At 37.5% G+C, this 19317-nt stretch overlaps 1 protein-coding gene across 1 annotated transcript in view; it reads right to left on the reverse strand.

The window, feature by feature from the left end:
* MID2 (midline 2) overlaps positions 1-19317 on the reverse strand; it is a 500404-nt gene that overhangs the window by 191862 nt on the left and 289225 nt on the right. The window contains exons 5-7 of the mRNA XM_063432185.1: positions 17468-17616; positions 13453-13580; positions 10090-10233 (exon numbers count right to left, since the gene is read on the reverse strand). Coding sequence (XP_063288255.1) covers positions 10090-10233; positions 13453-13580; positions 17468-17616 — 421 coding nt within the window. The remainder of the gene's footprint in view (positions 1-10089; positions 10234-13452; positions 13581-17467; positions 17617-19317) is intronic.

Consider the following 19317-nt stretch of genomic DNA (forward strand, 5'->3'; position numbering starts at 1 on the left):
ATGGTCAGTATGACATGCACGGCATTCTTTGATTTTCTGAGTCCCCTATTCATAACTCTTACTTCGTGCTTAGTTACAAGGATAAATACATTTCTAGCAAGTGAATGCACAGATTTTGTTCTAATGTAGAGTGTCACATTAGTTGTATGCTACATTCCCACTGCTCCCCCCCCCCCCCCCCACTCTTTCCTCAAAATCAAGCTGTTGGTAGGCATAGACTGATCAGTCAGGTAATCAGGCACAAAGTGAGGACAATCAATAGGGAGCTTTGAAAATCAAAGAAAGTCATGCATATCATACTGACCATTTGTCCATGACTGAATGCCTCTTAATATGAAACAATGGACATAAATAGATTCTGGGATTGATTTAGTCTGAAGGACCAGATTAAGTAAGACTACTATCTTAGTTGACACACAGTTCTTTCATATAAATTATCTAATGGAACCCAAGCTGTAAAAAAAAAAAAAAAAAAAAAAAAATCACTTTGCCAATTTGACAAGTTCTAATAAAAACAAAACCGGGAATATTGTTCAGTAGAAATAGGGCTTTTATTTCACAACAAATATTTATATATAAAATATAATTTACTATGAATGGAATCTAAACAATTGTGAGAAATTAAGAAATTGTATTTAGTTTTGCATGGCATTTTAAATGTGTATGTCATAATACTGTTAGCTTTTACTGCAATAAAACACATATATGTGTGATCAGCGATGTCTCACAAATATAACAGTACCCCCTATGTACAGGTTTTATGCAGCATTGGAAAGTTACAGGGTCATGTATAGGGCTTACCTCCTTTTCAGTTTTTGGACATTAACATTTGCCAGATTGGTTTGTTGAGCCTAGGTTGCCTTTGAGTCCATATGGCAGGCCAGGAATGAAAATGACCCCCCATCATGGCATACCATTTGCAAAAGAAGACAATGCAGGGTATTCAAAAAGGGCTATGTCCACATTTTTTACACAAAAACTTCAAGTTTACTGGTGATATCATCGCCGTGATACATTTTACTGTTTTGAAATACTCATATTTGTGTTCAATGAAGTCTCTCTACCACAACAGGTTATATGGTGTTTTGGAAAGTTACAGGGTTAAACATAGGGCTTGCAAATTAAATTCTCTGTACTTGCTGCCTGTGTTGTCAGGCAGGTCTTTCAAAATGTAATTAATAGATTTACATAAATATACACATAGAATTTAAATTTATACACACATATATATATATATACACACATACATACGAAAAGCAAGAAATAGGACTAAACAAGTCCTTGATAGGAGAGTAATAGAGGGGGAGGGAGTCCCTACCTTTAATCATCATAAGGGAAAACAAAATAAAATAGGACAGGTGGAAAGAGGAATGTATAGTGGTGAACCATCCAGAGGCAGACACAGAAATCAAATGCCAGTTTAAAAAAGAAACTGCCTGACAAGTGTTCTAACTTCAGGTTTGAACAACATATATTCTAAGTCTCATAGAAGGAAACCCCAGGTAGATGGAGGTAACTTAAAACTGGGCTAGTGAAAAAAAGAGGTTAAGAAAGCCTCTGTAGGGAAAAAATAAACACCCAGAGTCTATGCCCAGACAGAAACCCCTGTAGGTAGTAAACTGTCCCTAATTACCTCGGCACTGTGAAAAACCATTAGTGCCTACTCGAACCCTAGTCCCTACCTGTCCTAATAGCTAAAAAAGATTACATAAATCAATCCATTAGTGCTACCAAAAGTGAACAAAATAAAAAAATAAATAAAGTAAGTAATTTTACATAATTAGGTTATTTTATTCATTACAATTTGCTGGACCTGCATGACAACCCAGGCCGAAAGTCCAGGAAATGTAATTTGCTAGCACTATACTTAACCCTGTAACTTTCCAAGACACCATAAAACCTGTACATGGGTGGGGGACTGTTTTACTCGGAAGACTTTGCTGAACACAAATATTAGTGTTTCAAGACAGTAAAATGTATTAGAAGGATGATATTTTCAGTGAGAGTGACACTTTTTGCATTTTCCACACACAATTGGCACTTACACTGACAATATAATTGTTGTGATACGTTTTACTGTTTTGAAACACTAATGTTTGTGTTCAGCAAAGACTCCCGAGTATAACAGTACCCCCCATGTACAGGTTTTATGGTGTTTTCAAGAGTTACAGAGTCAAATATAAGGCTTGCATTTTTTTTTTCACAGATTGGTTACATTGCCTTGTTTCCCCTGAATAAAATGATATATAATAAGTGTGGGTGCACATAATATGAAAGAGGTGAATTACGGTTGAACAGACATATAGTAAAATTCCATGTTTTCTTTTGATCACAACGGGGTTAAACATATACCACTACATATATAAAGACATAGGGATATTTGAAATATGTTTTTTTAAATAAAATCTAGATCACAAATTGTTTGTGATCTTCATTAAACTTTTCATTTACTGAATATTCTTATTTTCAAAAAGACTGATACTAACAGTGATTTATAGCACATTATTTTGGGGGGGTACAGATACAGTAACCACATACTGAAGTAAAAATAAAATAAAAAATAAATATATATATATATAGTTCTCTTCCATGGAGTCTATTGTAGTTTTAGAAAAAGGAGAATTTACTGATGCACAAAACCAAAAGAGGCATATCAATACTGGTGATTATCAAGATCTCAATATCGAAGATCCTCAAAATTAAGTGCATGCAGATCTATTGGTCTGCTGCTCTAATTAACACATCCAAATGTTTTATTTGCAGTTAAATCTTGTGGTTTTATTATATGCCCTGAAAACAATCACTTATCAAACAAAAGAGGAAACGCATGGATATGACACAATGATTTTTCATTTGTCATGAATGTATCTGTCCCATACAGGGGCTTCTGAGGATGATTACGGTAACTTTAATAGACATTGTGGCCCTTCACACCTCATTTAAATTCTCCATTGCTGAATAAATATGTTTGCTTTAACTCGCATTTTTTTTAAATAAGTTAATACTGTATACTTTTGATATAGTACACTATCTTTTTAACACTTCAACAAGCTAAAACATACAAGTGCAATAAAACGAACAGCAAACTATTTTTTAGAGATACTCAAGATGCACTTGAAACTCCAACCAAACCTTTGTTTCAGTTCATTTTCTTCTTAAAAAGTCTTTAGAAAATTTGTGCAATGGATCATTTGTTACAGACTACTCCACAACCTGGCTACAATCTTTGTATATCATCATCCATCTTACTTAGAATGACCATCATCACAATGGTGATATAGATCAGTTACCTAATGTACTAATTGTAGCGTCTATTGAAACCTGCTCCTGTCAGTGATAACCTAGAGTTTCAACCAAGGTCAATAAAATAAATACCATTACGTTTTGTAATAGTAATATAAACATTTATCATCTGCTGATTAAGGCCTTGATTAATATTGTTGGATAAACTTCCCGAATGAATGATGTTATCATCTTTGGATAAACTTTTAAAAATATTTGATATGATGAAAAATATTTTAATTTTGTAATATTTTGATATATTGCTATTTTTTATATATGATCATTTTGAATTTAATGTTAATTTTTTTTTTTTTTAAGTTTAGCCAAATATAATAATAAGTAATTTAAAAAGCTTATTCAGCAGTATTAAATTGAGGTCATAGTAAGATCAGAGAGACTACTGTAATGTGGTTTAAGTCCCATTGGGCAGAAAAAAATGAGGATGGCAACATTTTCTATGAACACTCACTATGATGACTCTCTCTCTCAGCAATCACATGTATATAATCTTTGAACCACTAAACCTTTGTTGTGATCCTATTGTAAATGTCTCTGTTTAATATTATAAGTTAGGGACAACAAATTGGCAATGTATCACATCAGTGAGTGCCATTTCATTTTGCATCTGCCATTTTGGTACTCCCTCATGTAAGTCTAGCTGATTTTTTATATCCTACTTAAATATAAAAGATACAAAGTATTTTATTATTAATTTATTTTCCGTGCTTGTAAATTGCCAACATGTTCTACAGAATGAATACATTCTATTTTAACATAGAGTGTCACTGTGCTGCCATCCTCCAATTCCCCCCCCCCCAAAAAGGAAAAAAAGAAACATGCTGTTGGGAGACATGGACTGATCAGTCAGGCAATCAGGCACTAAGTGTAGGCTATAAATAGAGGGCTCAGAAAATCAAAGAATGACATGCATGCCATACTGACCACTTGTTCCTTGATTAGAAAGACAGTCCCTTACTATGAAACAAATGGACATAAATAGCCTTAAGAGGACCAGATTAATGTAAGACTAATCTTGGTTGCAGTCACAGAGTAGACATGGAATTATTTAATACAATTCTTTAATACAAATGATCCAATGGTGCCCAAGCAGTAAAATAAATAGATAATAAGACAGCATTCAAAATCAATAACCAAATACAAAGGGGAGTATTAATTGTTAATTGGTCATTAAAATGAATATCTTTTATTTTAGCAATGAAGTTATCTCTGTCGACCATAGAGAATCTTTGCGCCTATTATCCCCAATCCTCAACTATGATGTGCATTGGATTGGCCCATTATGTTGGAGGCAAGCCTCCAAGATGACCTAACCTGACGAGGATCTTGCAGCAGCGCCGAGGGAGACTTGAGGCTGGAAAAAGGTGAGTAATTAGATATTTAGTTTTCTCTTTTTTTAAATATTACACTGGGAAAGGGACCTAATTTATAAGCATTAGGGCTGTAGCATTGGGAATATACATATGTATTCCTAACGCTGCAGTGTTTCTTTAACTATTCCCAAACGTGTACATATCTTGGTCAAATTGCAGGAAAAGTGAGCATGTATAATCCTGACTTATTGCTACACATTAACAGCCAGAGTAGGCAAGCACCCGAGCGGATTCTGGCGCAGCGGTACCATAACTGACGGTCGCTGCTGGTGCCACTTGGACACTCTCAAACAGGACAAAAGATAGATGACTTACCCCAGATGAAGCCCAAACACTAGAAGACCTAGTGAGTGAGGAGGAACTTGCCCTAGAGGTTAACACAACTAAATCTGGTAAATCCACCGGCCCACATGGCTTACCAATAAAATACTACACACAATTTGCTTCTAACCTGTACCACAGACTCCTTGCAGCGTTTAACGCAATCTGAGAGGAGGGAACTGTGCAGCACTAGCCGCTAATGTCTCGATCATTCCTAAAGAGGGCAAGGACATAGAGCACTGGATATACTACTGACATATCTCACTTCTAAATACTGACTGTCACAACAGGGCGTATAATTTATTGTTGCACAATCCAATATCGCTATTAAATGTTATTGTAGTAGTGCATACATAAATTGGCTATCTAGTAGAGGTGACATGACCAACTTCAGCATGAGAGGGGTTAAATTAATTGTATAGGAATGTGATAGATGTCAGAAGGTGTACAACATGAATTCCTCTTTTTAAGCTGTGACTCAAACCAGAGCTCCTCTGCCAGTTCCTCTGCCAGTTGTGAAATATTACGAATGAGTTGCCTCCAAGTCTAGCTTCAAACTAACTGGCTTATCTACCATATTCCTTTACCCCATCATGAATAGTGGCTTCTCTTGATATGCTAAGTGACCATTAGTAGTCAGGAGACCATTGTCTGACAGTTTTATATCCAAAAGAAACAATAATATTCAGAACAGGGCACGTGCATCCTATAGTAGTATAAATATGGCTAGCACAACTTAAGCCATTTATAAGGAATTGTGCAATCCATGATATTAAGTCATAAGTAGGAAATGGGACATATATATGGAATTGCTAAGTTGCAAAAAAATAATAGATGCAATTATTATTTCTGTGCCACACACAAGAGAGAAAATAAAATCCAATTGGATTGGCATTGGTCTAACATACAAGGAGTGGGAGAGGGCACTTATTGTTCCTATAGATAAGTTTTCCCTTTGCCTATACCACCTCTGGGCCTGCTTGGAAACTAGACATGAATTCAGGAAGTATAAATGATGAGCCCCCTTTGACAGAAAATAATGTTCCTTTACCATCTAATTGAGTAGTTAGGTTTCTTGTTAATTTCTTCTTTTTTATTTTTAGCTATTTTGGTGTCTTTGTATGCACTGTGACAATTTTTTCTGCTCAAAGTAAATATTCCTTTATTAAATTCTACCTTTGTGTGGTAAAGTAACCAATTTACTAATAATTTGAAATTGCATAGATATCGTGCCATATCATAATTTGTGAGTTTTAAGTCTAATTTGCATCAATGACTATAGTAACATCAGCCCCAATACATACACTAAAAAACAGGATTAGTGGGAGTTTGAGCGCAGGAATTATTTTTGTATATTTTCTGTCTCATTAGAGAGTGCTTCTTTCAGCTTTAGGTAATAAATAAATAAAAGTAAATTGTTAGCGTAGGACTCCCCTAAGAGGTTTGCCTTGATGTGGCAGGTGAGCTTTCACTTAAATGGCCATTGGAGTGATACTAAAAACCTTCAATTATTTTGTGCATAGGGGTTTGGGAAAGTATGCAAGTAACTCTTTTCTTTGTTTTTTACAAGTTAAAAAGCCGACCATAACTTAGAATTCTTTAATGATATTCGGTAGTGAGATGAGTAGCTTAGCGACATAAAAGTGAAGGTCATCTGCATAGGCGACTAGTTTATAGTGGCCATTGGACTGATACCAAAAACATCCAGTTATTTAAATGTGCATAGGGATTTGGGATAGTGCGCAAGTAATTATTTTCTTTGATTTTTATTGTATCTATTGGAGCTGAAGTGTACTATAGTCAATGCTACCACCCAGGAGTAGTAGAGGTTTGAGCACAGGACTTATTTCTGTATATTTGGCTTTTTTAACTAATGTATAAATTAGTCAAAATCCAATATATTAAACAACACTGTCCCAGACAGACAAACCATCCCGGTCTGTCAATCATTTCCCTATAATTGGGCTAACTCCACTATCAAATATTTGGGAATTTTGATATGTGCAGATCATACTCAACTGTATACTAAAAACTTTCAGCCCATACAAAACAGATTTCAAAGAGACTTGGAAACATGGTCGATGCCACACATATCATGGCTGAGATGTATAGTGGTAGTGAAAATAAAATTCCTCCCCTACTATACATCTTTGAAATTATCCCTATAACACTACCTAGAGCGTTCTTCTAATCCATTCAAAAGCTGTTGATCCTGTATATCTGGAGAAGGAACAAACTGCAGCTGCGGTTTTCCATAGTGACCCTACCGAAGGCTTGAGGAGACTTAGCAGCCCTAGATTTTAAGCCCTACTAACAGGCAACACATATCCTTCATGTGGTGGAGTAGGCAAAGTAGTGGGTGGTTATTAATGGTAGCGGCACACCACTAGTGTCCTTGAACCCTTTCCTCAAATGCAAGAGTGATGGTGCATGCATTTGCCTTTAAGTTGAACCTATCTTTCTTACCGTCCCCTCTTACGTCCATAGTGCACAACCTGGCCTTTCCTCCAGGTTTGGACCCTGGGGCTTTTAACACCTAATGACGTTTGAGGATTTGTGCCTGAACTCAGATCCCTTAGAGCAGGGGTCCTCAAACTCCGGCCCCCCAGATGTTGCTGAACTACAACTCCCATGATTCTTTGAATTACATAGATAGCCAGAGAATCATGGGAGTTGTAGTTCAGCAACATCTGAGGGGCCGGAGTTTGAGGACCCCTGCCTTAGAGCATGGAATCTCCTCCCTATAAACAACTCTACAACAACAGAGTAACCCCCCTGTAACAGAGCTCCCTGTACCCTTAGCTGGGTACATCTGCCAAGAACCACTTCCTAGCTAGAACAGGAGACAAACCGCAGCACTTCTGCCTACAGTCTCCGCGGCTTGACTCGGGTCCTAGAACCGCTCCCTCCTGGAGCCGAATGGGGAATTTGCTCTTTCCACCCCCAGGCACTGGACGGCACTCAGTCCTGGGAGCTCTAGTCCTTACAAGGACTTTCCCCATTGAATTCTCCACACTGGAACAGTGATTAGTAATTAGCCATTTCCCCTCCTAGTAACCAGGCGACCATAGTTCTGGGAGTACAAGCTGGAATTGTTTTCATCTGGTCAGATGGCCTGCTTTTATACAATTCTGAACACAATTAAGCACGACCCTGACACTCCCACACAAACAAGATAATCCTTCTTCTGGACCTGAGAGGGGACTAGTTACCAGTCTCAAACTCCTCTCCTGTGCCTGAGAGATAATTAACTAACTCAATTATCTTCAGACACAAAAAAAACACTATTCACAGACATTCCCAAAATACCTTAAAAATATATAAAACACCCACAAAAGTTACATCCCCTGATAGCCGCGATCTGGGTGAGCAACATATCCAAAAATCACCCAGATCGGTTCAGGGGTTCAGGAATTTCCTGGAAGTCTTAATTTGACCGACCACACGAGGTTCCTGCCCATAACCATTCCATAAAACCAGGGCTAGTGGTAAGTCTAACCGAACAAACTACCGAACATAGTCAATATTCTTATCATGGAGCTTGTTTCCCTTGTTCGTGGGAACATTTCCACCGAACAGTGTCTTCCTAAGTGAATGCAGGTGATGCTGGAAGTCCAGCGATGTTCGGGAGTTTCTGTGTCCATTTTCAGTTCCATGAACTCGACGACCAAACACCGCTGCCTGCGTTCGTGCGAGCAAGATGGCTGCCACCTCGTGGTCGTCCATAGTAAATGCGGCCACCCAGACGAACACTGCGGTGGAAATTGCTACAAAGTAGCAATTAGGCTTAACAAGCTCCCAGGTGGTCTCCGGTTCGTGCGGCTGTTTGGTTCCCGAATCATATAGTCAAAATACATGAATGGAGACTTTTTACAGTGCATATTACAGGGCCCATAGTCTGTAGGCAGGAGGCTGGCAAGCAGGCTCCTCCAGGAACTGGTGGCAAACTCAAGTGGACAGGGTAGTTTGTCACATACCACCCACTTTATGCGAAACTTGGAAAATGCACTAGGTCTGAACTTCACAGATGCAAAACAGCAAAAGAATTGTGATATTACACACCATTTCTCACTATCGAGCAAGGTATAAAACACGGCTTATACATTTTTAAGCTTATGGTATTGGACCCCACAGACAATTTAAGACATTTGATCCACCATGCAGAGAGAGCTGTTGGATATGCTTGTATGCAGATGTTTTAGTAGCACTATTGTGGAGGAAGACCAAAACAGCTTCCTAAAAGCTCTGGTATACCCACATGGAAGAGCTACATGAGATAGAAGAACTGATCCTAAGTGCAAGGTGTAAGATGCATACCTTTGTGGACATCTGGTGCAAAAAGGTTGACATTCAATATAGCAAAGGAGTCCAAGATGCTGACAATTAAGATTGGAGAGCTCTCAGACCCCTGACCCGCAGTCTTCCCATCCCTCAGTACAGGTGCAGGGCAATGGTTAATTTGATTGGAACATTATTTTTGTTTTAGTTTGAATATATGGCTGAACATAGTAATTCACAAACCTAAAGAGCTATGTGGTGGGAGATGGTAGTAATATTGTATGCTTATTAAAACTCACGATACTAACAAAGAGCTAGAATAGAAGAACAAATGACAACATAATGTATGCACCAGAAGAGTATCTCATGTAAACTATTTTCTAATTTGAATGATGCATGTACCAACAAAGTTTTGTTCTGAAGTAAAACCTACACTGATGCTCAATAACATTTGAATTACAAACAAATATATTGATAATAAAAAGTGACCCTTTAAATAAATGAATAGGAGTAAAATGTTCTAAAGGCTGAGACACATGTAGTAAGGTTAAGGAGAACACAATAACAGTAAAAAAATGCATTTTCTAAAGAGTAATTGAAATACTGAATCCTTTCATTGTCATGAAAAACTCTTTACATGCATTTAGATTTCCCTGTTAATCCCAAATACAGTTGTCTTAATCTGTAGCACCTGTGAGAAAAATAATAAACTTGTCCATGTCACCAGGAGAGGGGACTTTGGAATTCACACAGCAGCTGGAGATTAAAAACAGCTTTAGTTATGAATGAGCGTTTCCATGCAAAGATAACAACTTACTGATGAAATTGGCTTGCCCAGTGAAGATGGTGTACTGAAGCTCATATGAGCCAACACTGAATTCATCGTCCGACATCCAATGGACTGTTATGGTGTCATGAGATGCAGTGCATAGCTCTTCTCTGATTGAAGGTGGATTTGGAGCTGCAAGTCATCAAATACAAATACAACCAATTAAATACAAATAACCTTGGATAATGGGAAACAAACGCCATTAGAGGTTTTTGGAGAAATAAAACTAAATCATGAGTCTGAAGGTCATGGGATTTGTAAATTTCTCCATAACATTACTTTTTTTCCCAATGCACAATACACTGTCATAGAACTTCTATATTACATTATATTTTTTATTTAATGTATATGCTGTGCTGTAGGAGGCTAATATTTCGTGTAATGTAGTGTGTAAGGGGTCTTATAGGAATGAATGCATAGTATCATGTGTGAGGGTACTGTAATGTGTAAAGGAAATACTTTACTGTAAGGACAGCACTGGGTAATACAGGTCCCAGTGCTGCTTGAGATTCAACTGAGTTACAGTCATGGACATCTACTATTTCTGCTGTCTTCATAGAAATTAATGAAGAAATTGCTCAAGAGTAAAACTCCCACTAATCTTGTTCTGTCTACAATTAGGGCCCACAGGCTGCATAGAGGAGATTTGTACATTTACGTTTTTCATTATTGTAATAATTGGCAGGATTCTAAAACGTGTTCTGTCTGTTACAAAAACATTGAGGTATTTTGATCAAAAACATTGGTTCAACAAGAGAGGATTTTTTTGACTAACAGTTGTATAAAAGGAAATAAAAAAGTAAATGACCGGAGTTTAAATCCTATCTGATTTAAGTTAATGGGCTATGTACATCATTTGATTTGAGGAGTAGTAGAATGTGTTGGACAAGAACAGACAGAGACTTGTGAAACAATCGAGCTTGATATTAAATCGTGTAGCTTGTAAATCAAAGTAATATAAATGTCACCTAGCTTATGGACGCCATGTAATTTTAAAATACCTCACATTGACTTTAATATCCCAATGAGCGTTATCAAGATAAAGAAATACTCATTATGTCAAGTTCTGGTGTATTAAATAACCAATATTTATATATTTTTATAGTTCAATAAAACTAGATTATTTGTAAGATTGTCAGCTAAAACAGAATAAGAAAAACTGTCCAAAGATATATAATGCAAAATGATGAAATTATAATGTAAATATATGGGTTAATATAAGACATCTCCAAATATACAGACAGATATATATTGGCTAGGTAATGGTTATTGTTTTAGGTTTGGGAATCATGGCAGAGATTTAGGATAAAAGTTGAAATTGAATGGTGTTAATGCAAGTTTTAATGATGAAACATTGTCACCAAGACTGGACAAAGGCTTAACTCAGAGTCCATTGTGAGGATGCTCACTCAATGAACGCTGATGAAATATGTTTAATTTTATTTGCCCTCATTTATGCCTTACTGAGACAAGCCTAATATGCGTACTGCCAGATGTATTTGTATTAAGCCAAAGGTGAGCAAATTTCTTTTTGAGACGTTCTGTGGTGGCAATTATCCCATAAGGCTAGCTAATACATTGTGTCCATTCTTGGAAATCCTATTTTGTTTTCCTAATTACCAAACTTTAGAATTAAATATTAGTAATTTGTGTTATAATGCCGATTTGCTGTGAATCCAACACCAGAAAGACAGACTGCAGCAGTATTTTAGGAGATGCACTGAGCCTTTAAACATCTTGATCTCCTTCTATAAATTCAATTTCAAGTTTACAGGGAGTGCAGAATTATTAGGCAAATTAGTATTTTGACCACATCATCCTCTCTATGCATGTTGTCTTACTCCAAGCTGTATAGGCTCGAAAGCCTACTACCAATTAAGCATATTAGGTGATGTGCATCTCTGTAATGAGAAGGGGTGTGGTCTAATGACATCAACACCCTATATCAGGTGTGCATAATTATTAGGCAACTTCCTTTCCTTTGGCAAAATGGGTCAAAAGAAGGACTTGACAGGCTCATAAAAGTAAAAAATAGTGAGATATCTTGCAGAGGGATGCAGCACTCTTAAAATTGCAAAGCTTCTGAAGCGTGATCATCGAACAATCAAGCGTTTCATTCAAAATAGTCAACAGGGTCGCAAGAAGCGTGTGGAGAAACCAAGGCGCAAAATAACTGCCCATGAACTGAGAAAAGTCAAGCGTGCAGCTGCCATGTTGCCACTTGCCACCAGTTTGGCCATATTTCAGAGCTGCAACATCACTGGAGTTCCCAAAAGCACAAGGTGTGCAATACTCAGAGACATGGCCAAAGTAAGAAAGGCTGAAAGACGACCACCACTGAACAAGACACACAAGCTGAAACGTCAAGACTGGGCCAAGAAATATCTCAAGACTGATTTTTCTAAGGTTTTATGGACTGATGAAATGAGAGTGAGTCTTGATGGGCCAGATGGATGGATTGGTAAAGGGCAGAGAGCTCCAGTCCGACTCAGACGCCAGCAAGGTGGAGGTGGAGTACTAGTTTGGGCTGGTATCATCAAAGATGAGCTTGTGGGGCCTTTTTGGGTTGAGGATGGAGTCAAGCTCAACTCCCAGTCCTACTGCCAGTTTCTGGAAGACACCTTCTTCAAGCAGTGGTACAGGAAGAAGTCTGCATCCTTCAAGAAAACATGATTTTCATGCAGGACAATGCTCCATCACACGTGTCCAAGTACTCCACAGCTTGGCTGGCAAGAAAGGGTATAAAAGAAGAAAATCTAATGACATGGCCTCCTTGTTCACCTGATCTGAACCCCATTGAGAACCTGTGGTCCATCATCAAATGTGAGATTTACAAGGAGGGAAAACAGTACACCTCTCTGAACAGTGTCTGGGAGGCTGTGGTTGCTTCTGCACGCAATGTTGATGGTGAACAGATCAAAACACTGACATAATCCATGGATGGCAGGCTTTTGAGTGTCCTTGCAAAGAAAGGTGGCTATATTGGTCACTGATTTGTTTTTGTTATGTTTTTGAATGTCAGAAATGTATATTTGTGAATGTTGAGATGTTATATTGGTTTCACTGGTAAAAATAAATAATTGAAATGGGTATATATTTGTTTTTTGTTAAGTTGCCTAATAATTATGCACAGTAATATTCACCTGCACACACAGATATCCCCCTAAAATAGCTATAACTAAAAACAAACTAAAAACTACTTCCAAAAATATTCAGCTTTGATATTAATGAGTTTTTTGGGTTCATTGAGAACATGGTTGTTGTTCAATAATAAAATTAATCCTCAAAAATACAACTTGCCTAATAATTCTGCACTCCCTGTAGATGGAGATGTAGATTTTATTTTCTTACCTGTTACATAGTCAAGTCCTTCTAATATTTTCTTCTCTCTGGAGAAATCCAGAGCAAAGTTTTCAAACGCATCATTAATGTTGACATCAGGGATTAGAACTTGAGATGACGCAGTTGCCATGGAGACTCTGCCAAAAGATGAGAGCCTTAGTAAGTATTTAGATATTTGTGTGACTCTTAAAAGGCTATTTGATAATGAGATATGGTACGAAAAATTACACACACACACACACACATATATATATATATATATTTATTTTTTTAAATTCATATTATTACAAATTACTTAAATCAATGAGGATCTAAAAGAACAATAGAGATTGGCAAAAATGGCCATACAACTCAAGAGTTCATGATTGTGACATATGTAAAGGATTAGTCATGGGTGGAATATTTTAATATAAGAACAGCAAAATATCCAAAGGGCTAATTCTTTCTTAGCCAGAGGTGCCAGTAATGAATTATTTTTCACGTCTTGTAGAGAATCAGGTACAGTAAAAATAAAGCGATGCAAGCACACAATGAAAAAACACATCTCATTTCTTATTTGTAGTTGTTATATTGATGTTCCATATTATGCACAACATCAAACAGAAACCTAGTAGACATTTTGATTTAATTAAGAAAAAGAACTGCACAGTTTTTAGGAAAAAACTTAAAAGGCTTAAAACAACTAAACCGTTTAGCATTTGGACTACATTGATTATTTTTTTGTTTTTTTTTTAAAGAAAAATTAACAAATTATTAGAATGATGTAAATGAACAGACTGATGTCCTCAAGTATAAAAAATATGTATTCGTCAAATATATGCTGCAGCAAATAAAACAGCAGCAAAAATCTACTGGACTAAACAATGCAACTTCTCTTTGCGTAAAAATAAACCTAGTATTTTTTTTTAATACACGGCTATTCATTTTATAGTAATACAATGCTAGTGATACAATTATTCTCATTTTGTATCTTTGGTTGAATCTAAAGATACATATTTACTCCAGTCTTAGTCATATATTGCAGTGAAAAATACCATTAAAAAAAACGAGAATTAATTCATTAAATGCAGCATTTTTGAGTCTATTTTTTTTAAAATGTATTAAGGAACTAAATGTTTAAATACACCATTACATTGGGTTAAAGTAAAACATAACTTGTGTCTAAGTGAGCAAATCAAGGCAGGCAAGTATTCACTAAAAGGCACATACCATGTTCAAGAAAAAGAAATGGATATGCTTGAGTACAGAATTTCTTAATTCATTAAGTATAAGACAGCAAATCAGTGAAAACATTACCAACAAAACACAAGGGATGAAAAAAAGTACGGATAGGTGGAAGTGGGGTAAGCTGTGGGTACTCTAGAAAAAAAAAATAGGCAGACAAGTCTGATAGTTTGGAATAATTCGTATAGTAAAATATAGTTTGGCCTAATAGCAGAATGTTATAAGAATTATATGAGGCTGAATAACTGACCCAATGCAGGTAATCCGGAGATCAGAGGATTTAACTAGGTTTCTATTATTTAAAAAAATAATCAATTCTTGACTGCCATTTATGATGATAAGTTTGGTATTTCCCTAACATTGACATTTGGATTTATTCTAGTGCTCTAAAATATACTAAGTTAAGAGAGAGGGGGAGAGAGAGAGGGGGAGAAAGAGAAGAGGAGAGAGAGAGGGAGAGAGAGAGAGAAGGGGGGAGAGAGAGAGAGAGAGAGAGAACGGGAGAGAGAAGGGGAGACAGGGGGAGAAAAAGAATGGGAGAGAGAAAGAGGGGGAGAGAGAAAGAGGGGAAGAGAGAAAGAGGGGGAGAGAGAAAGAGGGGAAGAGAGAAAGAGGGGAAGAGAGAAAGAGGGGAAGAGAGAGGGGGAGAGAGAGAAGGGGAGAGAGAGGGGGAGAGAAACAGGGAGAGAGAGGGGGAGAGATGGGGAGAGAGAGGAGGAGAGAGGGGGAGAGAGAGGGGGAGAGAGAAGGGAAGAGAGAGAGGGGGAGAGGGAGAAGGGGAGAGAGAGAAGGGGAGAGAGAGAAGGGGAGAGAGAGGGGGAGAGAGAGAAGGGGAGAGGGAGAAGGGGAGAGGGAGAAGAGGAGAGAGAGGGGGAGAAAGAGAGGGGGAGAGAGAGGGTGGGGAGAGAAGGGGGGGAGAGAGAAGGGGGAGGGAGAGAAGGGGAGAGAGAAGGGGAGAGAGAGAAGGGGAGATAGAGAAGGGGAGATAGAGAGGGGTAGAGAGAGGGGAGAGAGAGGGGAGAGAGAGAGGGGGAGATAGAGGAGGGAGAGAGAGGGCAAGAGAGAGGAGTTAGAGGGGGAGAGAGATGAGGAGAGAGGGGAGAAAGATGGGGAGAAATAGGGGGAGAGAGAGGAGTTAGAGGGGGTGAGAGATAGGGGGAGAGAGGGAGGGGAGAGAAGGGGAAGAGAGAGAGAGGGGGAAGAGAGGGAAAGGGGGGCAGAGAGAGAGATGGGGGACAGAGAGATGGGGAGAGAGGGGGAGAGATAGGGGGAGAGAGAGGGGAGAGAGAGGAGAGAGAGGGAGAGGGGGAGGGAGGGGGGAGGGGGGGACTGAGAGAGGGTGGGAGAGAGAGGGGGAGAGGGGGGAGAGAGGGCAAATAGAGAGAGAGGGAGAGAGAGAAGGGGGGAGAAAGAGAGGGAGAGGAATAGAATGTAAATTAAGGAAAGAGGGGAAAAATGGAAAGGTAGAGAGATATAGAGGAAAATGAATGAGGAAGAGGATTGAAAAAAGAAGGTGGGAAGGATAAGAAAGAGAAGGAAAGGGGGGATAAGAAAGACGGAAAGGGAGGGGAAAGAAGAGAAGGAAAGGGAGGCAAAGAAGAGAAAATAATGAAAATTAATGGAAAGGAACAGGGTTAGAAGAGAAGGAAAGGGAAATGGCATATGAAATGAAGGGGATATGGTAAACACTCTCTTTATATACATTTCCTTAGTATAATCTTTCAGGGACAACATTTCCTAATGTAAGTAGGGTCATAATTACAGTCGTTTAGGAAAACAATAGAGAACTGAAAACATTTCATACATTGTGTTGTTGGGAGGTATGTTACCTGTACAGTTTTGCAGTCATACCTCAACAAACACAACACATTCTGTATTATATTTGTTTTGTTTGTTTTTTGGTCAATCTCTTTTTAATTGAGGTAAAGACATTAACAAACAAGTGTTTCAAAGAATGAGCAGAGAATTAAGCGTAGTCATTAACAAGCATATAGTGCACAGCATCCATATACATCATACCTCAGGTTTTGTTTTTAAAAAATGAAAAAGCAACAAAAAAGGAAATGGCAGCTGTCAAACAACACGGAGCAGACACTACATATTCTGTATCATGTATAACTAAAATGGGTTCAAAGCAGAGATTGGGGGGGAAATAGGTTAAGGTGTCTATTATATTTAAGACTTTCTATGTCAAGTACTTTTAAACTGCCAGACAAGAATACAAAAAAAAACTGGAGACAAATTTTATGAGAACATTATTTTTTCATTTAATGAAAGAAATGATAAAAAATGATATGACCTCTTTAATACGTGATGCATTTATCTCACTGGTGAGTCAATTGTCTTTTGATATACGGTGACTTCAGAACTGCAATGCGTGTAACCAATTAAAGAAACAGTTTCACTGGGATGATTTCAAGCAATAGATAAAGTGTGGAATAGGGAAGAAAATGGCTCTTTATAGTCTGCCCGCTGATGTATTTGAGAGACTGACACAATTACAAGCTGACAATACACACCACTACAGAGTTATGAACTTATGGGGAAAATTGCTACAGTTTAATTTAATCAATACCACAATACAGAAGTTAAAAAGGCATGTTATTATCAGGCAGTTCATCCTCTGTTATTTCATCAGTTGCCAAGTTAATCCCATGGGGACTATGAGTACAGTTTCTCAAGTAACTTGAACATAAAGGTTTGTGAAATGGCTTAAACTAATTATTGCACAATACGTCTGTATAGGGAGCTTTGCCAGATTACAGCACACAAAAAAATCATTATTAAGTCTTGCTCGTACCTCTCTACTACAGTTTTGGCAGCTTGCAGGAACCTTGCAGGATCGCTCTCCTTCAGAATATGGTCTGCTTGGTTAATTAAGACAGTGGATCTTTCAAGTCTCTGTCTGCAGTTTGCGATTTGCTGAGCAAGTTTTCTTAATTTCATCACCTTAAATTACATCACATAATAATCAGTTCCAAGTTAGGTAAACAAATTCATTGTGCAAACTATAATTCTCTGAATATATGTGTATATATATATAAAATCGACTGCATATTCTATATGTAATGTGTAAAGCAAAATTGTGTTCTGTACAGAAAAAGTAGGACTTGTAAATCACAATCACAATAGGGTTTTCGAAGGAAAAATAAAAGCAATTTAAACACAAACGTTTTCTTTACGGAGAGACTTTGCAGGAGAAGTATATCTTGCATTGTACTGAAATGTCAGGTAAGTATCTAGGTATTCCTGGAGAATAGTAATCACGGCATTATTTGTCACTCGCCTTTAAATTAAAACATTCAGATTTGTCAGAAAAGAATAAGGAGAATATTTTTTTTGGCACAGATGACAGTCAAGCCATCCCAGTTAATAAAGGATTTCAGTTCCATTTCTTAGAGCCTGATACATACTAACAAGATGTAATTGTATGCCACATTCCATGCTATGTGCTAAACTGACACTAATATAGTGGTGGTAGAGATGACAAATTATAATACATGAAGCACACATATGTTTTCTATGGTAATCAGTGTCAGTCATTTATGGATAAAAAGCTACTAATAGGAAAAGGATTAAAGTTAAAATAGTAGATGCAATAAAATATATGTGTCTATGAAGGAACATGTCCAACTCCAGCTACTTCTCAAAATATATTCACAAAGTACAGAGAGCCATTAATAAATGGGAACGATAGTCAGCAACAGCATAAACCTGATGTGTTTTGCGCTAATTGCTCTTAGTCATTAGGCATTTGTGTGTATAGTCCACAAAATAACATACCTAAACTGTCAAATGATAAGAAAAAAATTAGAAAAACATGGACTCCAAGTTCCACAACTATTAGAGCATCCTCTAGTGCTTCCGGTGCCTTGCGTGCTCCAGATCTCCTCCATATAAGCGGTCAATCAGTAACATTTTGACAACTAAGTTGGGGACTGTCAGGTGCCGATCACCTCCTTCATGGGAGCCTGAAGTTCTCTGCATTGATCTCAGCCTGGCAGAGAACTAATGAATGATCTTTGCAGTAACCAGTTCTCAGTGGAGGACCCAGAATCCCAGGTACATTGTCAAGTGGTTTAACTACTTACACTGGGGTGATGCCATGGCACTCCTGGCACCATAACCACTACAAGGAGCTATAGTGGTTATGGTTATTAAGTAATAAAATAAATCGCAAGTTACTTTACATCCAAGATGTGTTTTGCCTGTCTGATAGGCTTTTACAAATTGGATATAATTATCTCTCCCCTCCTTTAAATGTTACCTTATTCATAAAAAAATCAATGCACTTAATTGCCTAGTTTAATTTGTTCTGACCTACCATTCCATGATGACTTCTAATGTTATAGCTAGAGTATTTGTTATACAATAGTGTCTGCTTACCTCATGTTATCAGAACAGGCTATTTCACCCACAGGCCACCCTCCAATTGAGCATTTAAAAAAAACATAATTAATAATTGTTTGTGCTAGTTATAAATCATTCAATAAGGCACTAATATTTTCTATTATTCTCTACCATTGCTTATCCGTATTCTTACTGTAGAGGATTATCTGTGAAAACAAAAATATGAAGCAATAGCTGCAATCTTTCTTCAAACAAAGAAAATGCTAAGGTGGGGCAGAGAAAATTGGCTGAAAGGTACAT

The sequence above is a fragment of the Pelobates fuscus genome, chromosome 9, assembly GCF_036172605.1.
Source record: "Pelobates fuscus isolate aPelFus1 chromosome 9, aPelFus1.pri, whole genome shotgun sequence".
Lineage (NCBI taxonomy): Eukaryota > Metazoa > Chordata > Amphibia > Anura > Pelobatidae > Pelobates > Pelobates fuscus.